Genomic DNA, 10,169 nt, shown 5'->3' with positions numbered 1-10,169 from the left:
ACACACACACACACACACACACACACACACACACACACACACACACACACACACACACACACACACACACACACACACATATACACATATATACACGTATGTATATGTATACACAGAGTGATTATTAAATATGATGTATGACAAGTGAAAAATATTTATTGATTATATCATTTAATATATTAATATTTTATTTATTTGCTGAACGCTATACAAGTATTGTATCAATCGTGAATATTTCGCGGAGATCGTATTCGGAGATTCTAAGAGACTGCGCGCAATGAAAGAATAAGAACAGAAAATAGAAACAGGAATAGAGAATAAGAATTTCAACCTATCAGAAACTATGTATTCTGTAATGCATCGTTTTTGATTGGTTGAAATTCTTATTCTTTGTCTCTGTTTCTTCATTGTGCATATCCCCTTACTGTAACTGTTTTCCTATATATTCTACGAAGATCGATGATGACGTACATTACGTTGGATAACGTAAAGAGAATTACGTTCACACAATTTAATTATTAAATAACAGGCCTATTCGGAAATACTTTCGAAAATGCTTTAATACCTTCTCAAGCGCGGGAGGAGTCGATGTTTTACAAATAGATCTTAGAACGCGTGCAGAGACGTTAGAAGGGTGGCTCATGTCCAAAATTGGCCCGTCGTGGGCTTCACGCCGCCCGTATTGAATTTCACGCAATATTTTTCCAACTCTAAAATCTCAACTATCAATCCCTGGAATTTTTTTTTTTTTTATAATCTCAATCAAATGCCACATTTTACTTTGCGATTTTCGAATAAATCGTCCGCAAACTCACATTCGACTCGATTTACTTTCGCTCACCACCTTCTCCAGATTCCTCGATTGTATTATTATGTAGATGTAATGTGTAATTTTTTATATTGTGAAAATTGTCATTGTTGAAAAGATAAATATCGTGGAAGCTGATGTTAGAAATTGATACATAGAGCAATAGTTGCGAAGATTTTAATCTGATACAATGTAAACAATCATCTTTTTAATTTCTCTTTAAAACTTGTAAAGTGCATTTTATTGTAAAGAGTGAAATCTCACTCTTAAAGATAGAAAATTGAACCACTCTTTTTCAAGACTTAATTTTTATTCTTCAGAGCGAGATTCCATTCCAAAGAATTTAGAGAGTTAGAAATTGTGTTGCAGATTTCTCTCTGGTATCTGATTTCTTTTTAGTATATTTTAAATAGCCATAGACATGCAAAAACGTTTTTAACAAGATTATGTGTTGTTAATTGCAGAAAGATATCAAAAGATTGTCAGAAAATCATTATAGAACGATAGAAAGCGTGGTTTAAGAATCAGGACAGAAGATATATATAGCGGGAGGGATCGGGGTCGCTACTAAAATATACACTAAGCATATAGCAAAGAAACTCAATCTCCCATTTTAAATGATTATTTCTCATGATTTATATAATTTATATAAAAAGTAAGCAAACTGTCAAACTGTCTTTGAATTGCCATGTTATTATTTCTGTGTTATGATTTCTGTGCATTTCTGTGTTAATTGCACATTAATCCTTGTCTTGTTCAGTGCCAATTTATGTTGAACGCAGATTAATTGGTCCTTTTTTTTTATCTTTTCAGACATTCACAGCTTGGTGCAACTCGCATCTACGCAAAGCAGGCACTGCCATCGAATCGATCGAAGACGATTTCAGGAATGGGTTGAAACTGATGTTACTGCTTGAGGTTATCTCAGGTGAGACTCTTCCAAGACCCGACAGAGGCAAAATGAGGTTCCACAAGATTGCCAACGTAAACAAGGCCCTCGATTATATCGCTAGTAAGGGCGTTAAACTAGTTTCAATTGGTGCGGAAGGTATGTTTTTCCTTTTAAAGTTCTTAACGAAATCATTGCTTAAAAAGTATAGTAGCTAAATTGTGTATATTGATTTTATAAAAATATTTTTTATGCCAAATAATACGTTATAGAAATCAAAGCTTATTAGATTTTTAGTGTTTTAGTGCATCACTTTTGTATTTTATTAATATAAAAATATTGCATATTTAATATAATTTATATTTTTTTTACCTTGTATGCTTCAAGAATCGATAATTTTTTGACAGAAATCGTTGACGGCAATCTAAAGATGACTTTGGGAATGATATGGACCATTATCTTGAGATTCGCAATCCAGGATATCTCTGTAGAGGAGATGACCGCGAAGGAAGGACTGTTACTTTGGTGCCAACGCAAAACGGCACCGTACAAGAATGTCAACGTTCAAAACTTCCATTTGTCCTTCAAGGATGGTCTCGCGTTCTGCGCTCTTATCCATCGTCATCGGCCCGATTTGATCGACTACAATAAACTCAGCAAAGATAACCCCCTGGAAAACTTGAACACTGCCTTCGATGTCGCTGAAAAGTATCTCGACATTCCTCGCATGTTAGATCCCGATGGCATGTATCAAATCAAATATTAAATTAAATACTTACGATAGATATCTTATACGATAGAAATATACGGAACACACGTTCGACATTTTGATTATTAGGATCGAGGAGATGATTATATCGAATCGCCGAGATTATATATTTGCCTTTCGCTGTATAGGATGGAACGATTGGATTCTTTAGTATCGAAATGACATGCATAAACACTTTAATGTTCATATATTCCCTTGATATCATATAGATTTGATCAACACTCCCAAGCCGGATGAGCGAGCTATCATGACGTATGTGTCCTGCTACTACCACGCGTTCCAAGGTGCCCAGCAGGTCAGCGTAAAAAAATGCGTGTTGCTCTCCCTCATCCTTACCCTCGTTGTTAAAACGACCTGTTCCTTCGTTAACGCGAATTATAATTAAACGAATTGTATGCTAACTGATAACGACGTTTGAACCTGCTAATTGATCACCTTGCTGTTGTCTTAATTCAATTACTTCACCAGGACCGAAACAAACTATGCATTGTGTTCTATAACATTTTTTAAATAAGATTATATTACGATCGAATTTTGTGTATATCTTTGCCAACATAGTTTATGCGGAGGACGTCGCATTTTTATTATATGTATAGATATGATATTATAAGAATTATATAATAAATTATTAATGGTGTTCCGCTTCTTGCTGGACTTGTTTACCGTTAAAATTAATTAAATTTTTAACGGCAAGTTAAAACTTACGCTAACAACGCATGGTTTGAGTTTCTTCGAATGTGTTTTTCTAGATATGCGAAATACGGCAATGCCTGATGAGAGAGCTGTGATGACCTATGTTTCTTCATACTACCACTGTTTTAGCGGTGCTCAAAAGGTGTGTGTTTTTCAATTTGAATTAACTTATGACCTACAAGCCATAACAAACACGTCAAATATTTGCGTGTGCATTATTGAAATACATTGTTAATACTTGCAGCAAAAAATTCAAGACATTTAATATTTATATCTCAAGTTTCTTATTTACATTTCTAGATGGCTATATCCACGATTGCATGCATCTTGCTCAGTGGAAGTAAATTGCACACGTTTCAAATGTATAAACGTAATCTGAAAATTCTTTGTAAGGGAAAAATATTTTCTTATTGTAGGCAGAGACAGCGGCTAACAGAATCTGCAAGGTATTGAAGGTGAATCAAGAGAACGAACGTCTTATGGAGGAATACGAGCGCTTGGCTTCCGATTTACTCGAATGGATACGACGAACACTACCATGGCTCGCGAATCGACAGACTGATAATTCCCTCGCCGGTTGTCAGAAGAAACTAGAGGAGTACAGGACATATCGGCGCAAACATAAGCCGCCGCGTGTTGAACAGAAAGCCAAGCTGGAAACGAATTTCAATACCCTTCAGACGAAACTGAGGTTGAGCAACAGACCGGCGTATATGCCCACAGAAGGAAAAATGGTGTCTGACATAAATAAAGCATGGAGAAGTGAGTTTTATCAGAATCCTTTTGTACATGTTTCTTTGTATATTTTCGAATAAAATACTAGTATTTTAAAAATTATGTTTAGATTTGGAGTTGGCCGAAAAGACGTTCGAGGATTGGTTATTGTCCGAAATGATGCGTCTGGAGCGATTGGAACATTTGGCGCAAAAATTCAAGCACAAGGCAGATGCTCACGAGGATTGGACCGCCGGCAAAGAAGAGATGCTTACGTCTCAACACTTCCGACAGTGTAAATTAAACGAACTTAAGGCTCTGAAAAAGAAGCATGAAGCTTTCGAATCAGATCTCGCTGCTCATCAGGATCGCGTAGAACAAATCGCAGCTATTGCTCAAGAACTTAAGTAATTTCAAAACTCTGAAAATAATCTATCTTAGATTATTTTGATCATTATAATACTTAAATTCTATTGTTATAGCACCCTCGAGTACCACGATAGCGCATCTGTGAACGCTAGATGCCAACGCATTTGCGATCAATGGGATCGCTTGGGTACGCTCACTCAACGTAGACGTCAAGCTCTTGATGAAGCCGAGAAAATCTTGGAGAAGATAGACGTCTTACATCTGGAATTTGCCAAGCGCGCTGCTGTGAGCACTTGATTACATAAAATTTGACTCGTAAAATGTTGTCAGCTTTTTTTTATATAGACTGACGTCGCATGATTTTTAGCCATTCAACAATTGGTTGGATGGAACTAGGGAAGATCTAGTGGACATGTTTATCGTCCATACAATGGAAGAGATCCAAGGTCTGATGGACGCACACGCTGCATTCAAGGCTACGCTAGGCGAAGCAGATAAAGAGTACAATTCAATTGTGGGATTGGTACGCGAAGTCGAATCCATTGTCAAGCAATATCAGATTCCTGGCGGCCTAGAAAATCCTTATACTACTCTCACTGCAATGGTATGTTGAAGAATAAATTATTGATGTAATATAGAGATTACTCTCAAATTAATCGATACTTTTTGTTCTAGGACCTTACTAAAAAATGGAGCGACGTTAGACAATTAGTCCCTCAACGTGATGGTACCCTAGCAGCTGAACTTCGCAAACAACAAAGTATCCTTGCTTTCTAATATTGATTATTTAATTTTGATTTTTCTAATATAAATTTCATGTCAAATATAAATTTATATTACGATTTAATGAACATTTTCTCATTTTTATTGCTCTTAAAAGATATTTCCTGAATTGTGAAAATAGATAATGAACTGCTTAGACGACAATTCGCTGAAAAAGCCAATGTTGTTGGACCATGGATAGAACGTCAGTTAGATGCCGTAACTGCGATTGGTCTCGGTCTTCAGGTGAGGTATTTCTACTTTAAGTAGAGATTTTTGTCGTTTTTTATATATTTTATATATAATTAGTTATATATAAAAATATATAATTATATATAAAAATATAATATATGAATTTCTAAAAGTTATATTTATACTTTAGGGAACTCTCGAGGATCAGTTACATCGTCTGAAAGAGTACGAACAGGCTGTATATCAATACAAGACTCATCTTGAAGAATTGGAGAAGATTCATCAAGCGGTTCAGGAAGGTATGATCTTCGAGAACCGCTACACTCAATATACCATGGAAACGCTGCGCGTTGGTTGGGAACAGCTTCTAACATCGATCAATCGCAACGTTAACGAAGTTGAAAATCAAATTCTTACCAGAGATTCAAAGGTATTTCTATATCATTTAAATAATCATAAAATTATACGTCATTCAAGAAATATTAGTTGTAATTATGAGTATACAAGAGAAAAGATGTTTTTATAATTAAAAGCAAATGCAAAAAAATTGAAACATATTAATCGAAAAAGTTATGCCAGAAGAAAAGAAAGCTGATTTATCAAGTGAAGAAATTGAAGATTCTGAAATAATAATAAACGATGAAGTTACGCCAATACAAAATAATATGCAGTTTTTTATATGAGATATATTTATTGAATAAATGAAGTTTATCTAAACAAGAAACATAGGAAGAAAGAAAACTCATGTGAACTATCAACATAAAAACTTCTTACGTTCACATACGTGTTCTGATATATGTAAATATGTATATTGCCACTACTAAAAATCTACTGTTCATATACGTATGCTATAGATTTTCAGTACTAGCAGTGTATATCATAATATGAATAATATTGCCAAGTTGCTTACAATCCTCCTTAAAAACAAGTGGAAACATATTTCTATTTCAGGGAATCACTCAGGAACAATTGAATGAATTCCGCAGCAGTTTCAATCATTTCGACAAAAACAGGACAGGTCGATTGGCACCGGATGAATTTAAATCTTGCCTCGTATCTCTGGGGTACTCTATTGGGAAGGACAGACAGGGCGACATCGACTTCCAACGAATTCTGGCCATTGTCGATCCTAATAATTCAGGCTATGTGCACTTTGACGCTTTCCTCGATTTCATGACACGTGAGTCTACTGATACTGATACAGCGGAACAGGTCATCGATAGTTTCCGTATTCTGGCTGGTGACAAGGTAAGAATACTTCGAATTTCTATGACAATGCAGCGATTGCATGTTTAACTCGTAAATTCTTGTCTTTTAGCCTTACATCTTGCCAGATGAATTGCGGCGAGAATTACCACCGGATCAGGCGGAATATTGCATTCAGCGAATGCCTCCATACAAAGGACCGAGCGCTGTGCCTGGAGCATTAGACTATCGCTCTTTCTCAACGGCTCTATATGGTGAATCTGATTTGTAAATTTACGTAATAATCGATATTATTCGATGCGGAATAATATAAAAAAAAAGATACATAAAGCGAATCAGATATTGTCAATTGACAAGTGAACGCCTCAAAATTACTCCTACTATTTTAATACTTTAACACATCAACGTATTTTCATGTGGCGATACGTTTTACGAAAATGAAACTCAGTATGAAAGAGTACAATACATTCAATAATATGTCATTACACTAATATTAATAATTATACGTGCGTGTGTGTATATATATATATATATATAATATATATATATATAATGTATGTATGTATGTATACGTACACACATATACACACACTCGAGGTTATTGGAATATTTGAGATAAAAAAGAGCAGATGATGTCATTTTAACGCAAAGGGATCTAAGTGTGTCAAAATAGATAATTAAGAATATCTTCCACATGAATGGAAATCACATATCAAATATACAAGGAAAGAGAAGATTTACGTAACTTATATAAGTCTGTTAACGTGACAATAATGAGTATCAAATATATTTAGATACCTTTCGTTAAAAGGATAGGAAACATAAATATATGTAGACACGAAGTTCGAAATCAATGTACTCTTCTAGAACGTTTTGCTACATGCTTGCTCTTTTATTCTTTTATGTAGTCTACACCGAAACGAGACAGCTCGAATTTTCTTTTTTTTTCTTTTTGGGATGGTAAGTGCCAATGTTAGATAAGATCTTGTGCAATTCTTGTCTTGTAATAGAAAGAAATTGTGTCTTAGATTGGTAATTATGGTAAAAAGAAAAGGCTCACATAATTGGATATGCATAGTTAGTGAGTGCATTGATACTAGAGGCTCTCCGAATTATTATTAGAATAGTATTACTGGATATTTATTCTAAAGTCCTAATAACCTACATTTTGTATTTGATACAGCGAAAGAGTTATATATATATATATATACATATATTTTTAGACTTGCGATTTTTGCTATTATAGCATAACAATTTAACAATGTTTTTGGATTGGATATTTCTGACCGAATCCATTGTATCTTCATTATATTTTATAATCGTATTATGTTCGTCGATAACTTAAACGTGCCCCTTTAAAAATTGTCAAGTTTTATACATTGCATATCGGGTGCACATTCCGTAAGGCCATAGATCAATGTTCGCACAAACATCAAATTAAAAGAGAAATCGTTAAAATTCAAAAAAGTAATAATAACGAATTCTTAACGATATATAAATCGATCTTCTCGCTAAGAATCGAGAAAATGTACGCTCGAAATCGAATAATGCCCATATTTTTTTAATAAGCGCGGCATTACGAATCTTTAAACGACAAGCCGTCGCCTTGTAAATCGTATGTTAAAGATATTGCGAAACGAATATGCTGAACGAAGCAAATTATTTATTTATTTGACTTTAATAATTATTTATTATATCGCTCCGATATATATCTATTTTACGGTAGTGAACGGAATACTTTTCTCTCGAAGTATTTATTTTTATAAATATCTGCAAAGAGCGATAAGGCGCTAATTGTAATATAGAATTCATCGTGTAAATCTCCAAATCGCAGCTATCATTTCTTGTATCACAGTTTAAATGCGACGCAGCCTTATCAAAAGTGAAGTCAGAGTCATCATTATTGTTTAAATCGTTGTGAAAAGTCAATCTCTCGATAAAAATACTCGTGTGTGAAATACTTTTATTGGCAAAAGTATACTGTAAATTTCTTTCTTTTTTCTTTCTTTTTTCTCTGTGTTTTGCTTGTTGCAGCTATAATGCGCTTTTCAATGTCTATCTTAATGTGTTTTCTTGAGAATTTACTTAATTTTTCATTTCTTTTATCTCATTTCTCTCACAGTATACTATATTGGGCACATAGAGAGACGAGAAATATACGCCAAAGCAGAAAGTTAACTGCTGAAACAGTATACATGTAAAACAACGCACACGCACTTTTTCACATGTATATGTACACATGCGTAAGGAAAACATACGTAATGCCAAAAGGAAAAACGTATATTTTTCATATCCAAATATATATGTATATATACATGTATATATATATATATATGTATATATATATATATATATATATACATGTATATGTATACATACATACATACATACTATATACAGATAGCTAATTCATTACGATATTCGCAAACGAATATTTAAAATGAAGTTCGAATATTCGGAAAGTTGATATCGAATTCCTTGTTGCGAATGTCAAATATTGTCATACAAACGAATACATTCTCATTGTATATGTATAGCATACACTTACAATTATAATTATTTTATGAGACAATATTTATGAAATTACGACACTCGCTGAAACATGATCGTCTCGCGCTGCATTACATTTATCAGCTATTACTGTACACTTGTTTTGCTCATCTCATCTTCTTAGATTAATAAAAATAACATTGTGAAATACAAGAATATCGGGGAAAATAAAGAAATCTTTGAAAAAAGTACATATTGTTGCGTCCGTAAAATTTTATTTATTTGTGTCTCCTTGTATATGATTAGTTGGAGCATAAAGAAATCAATAATCTACCAAAGATTTTCACTAATGAACTGTCCTTTTTTAATAAAAAAATAGATAGTTTTATCAAAATTGTTATCGCATTGATCAAATGATATATGGTTTTTGATTTATCGTTTTTCAACTTATCGTCTTCGGATTACTGTTCTTTGTATAGCAAATTAAGTTGTTTTAAATAATTTATATGATAAATGTCTTTGGAAGAGCAAATCCTATTTTTCCTTTTTCTCTTCAGACGCCATAATATCTATATCTTATTATAGCTCATACCTTTATTATGACCCGTTTTTTAAGAAATGCACAACAGAGACGTGTGGTTAAACAATGTTTTTATTTCACATACAAAATAAAAATCTTCGATACAGTTTACATATTCTTCATTAATAAAACATGTCACATTGTGACATTCTTATTCATGCTCGCTGAACAATTTTCTTTAATAAATCGAAGTGAAATAGCTTCATGTAAAATAATGATGCCAAATTTTATGTTATCTTTATTACAACTTAGTTTTTAAAAATGTACAACAAACAATCACGTGTGTGTATAATTAAACAACTTTCAGCTTTTATTTCATGTACAAAAATCTTCAACTTACACATAGATCCGATGTACTTGACAAGCCTAGTCAATGAAAGTCGAATAAAATTTATCGTATATTTTTTTAGCGAGAAGACTTATTGAATAGGAAGAACTTTATCGAAAAAATTTACAGATAAGTTAGCGCTAGTACGAAACGCGGAAAGTATATTTATCTTATATATTACTTATAACATTTAATATTTACATAAAAGAGACTTTAACGATAATATCACCGCTCTGTGTTTTCGCTCGATTATATATATGGCTATTGCACAGTCGTACAATAAGTAGACGAAAATACGTTTTCATTGCAATGATTGAAAATAGCTCACTTCACGTAGTCAACGACTATAAATGAATCAGTTTTTTTCAG

The 10,169-nt window shown here is 33.3% G+C and overlaps 1 protein-coding gene across 3 annotated transcripts in view; it reads left to right on the top strand.

The window, feature by feature from the left end:
- Positions 1 to 6,732, top strand: part of LOC105620710 (alpha-actinin, sarcomeric) — a 21,683-nt gene extending 14,951 nt beyond the window's left edge. Inside the window, exons 2-14 of one of the 3 annotated variants that reach the window (XM_012202200.1) lie at positions 1,622 to 1,856; positions 2,105 to 2,440; positions 2,676 to 2,765; positions 3,216 to 3,301; positions 3,576 to 3,921; positions 4,004 to 4,280; positions 4,356 to 4,527; positions 4,610 to 4,846; positions 4,918 to 5,002; positions 5,147 to 5,250; positions 5,387 to 5,626; positions 6,148 to 6,444; positions 6,515 to 6,732. In XM_012202200.1, coding sequence (XP_012057590.1) covers positions 1,622 to 1,856; positions 2,105 to 2,440; positions 2,676 to 2,765; positions 3,216 to 3,301; positions 3,576 to 3,921; positions 4,004 to 4,280; positions 4,356 to 4,527; positions 4,610 to 4,846; positions 4,918 to 5,002; positions 5,147 to 5,250; positions 5,387 to 5,626; positions 6,148 to 6,444; positions 6,515 to 6,673 — 2,664 coding nt within the window. In that variant the 3' untranslated portion in view covers positions 6,674 to 6,732. The remainder of the gene's footprint in view (positions 1 to 1,621; positions 1,857 to 2,104; positions 2,441 to 2,675; positions 2,766 to 3,215; positions 3,302 to 3,575; positions 3,922 to 4,003; positions 4,281 to 4,355; positions 4,528 to 4,609; positions 4,847 to 4,917; positions 5,003 to 5,146; positions 5,251 to 5,386; positions 5,627 to 6,147; positions 6,445 to 6,514) is intronic. The other 2 variants (XM_012202202.1, XM_012202201.1) reach the window with 2 other exon arrangements.
- Positions 6,733 to 10,169: the final 3,437 nt, after the last annotated feature.

The sequence above is a fragment of the Atta cephalotes genome (genome assembly GCF_000143395.1).
Source record: "Atta cephalotes unplaced genomic scaffold scaffold00028, whole genome shotgun sequence".
NCBI lineage: Eukaryota > Metazoa > Arthropoda > Insecta > Hymenoptera > Formicidae > Atta > Atta cephalotes.
Note: the sequence above shows the minus strand (reverse complement) of the source record. Positions and strands in the feature narration are given on the sequence as shown.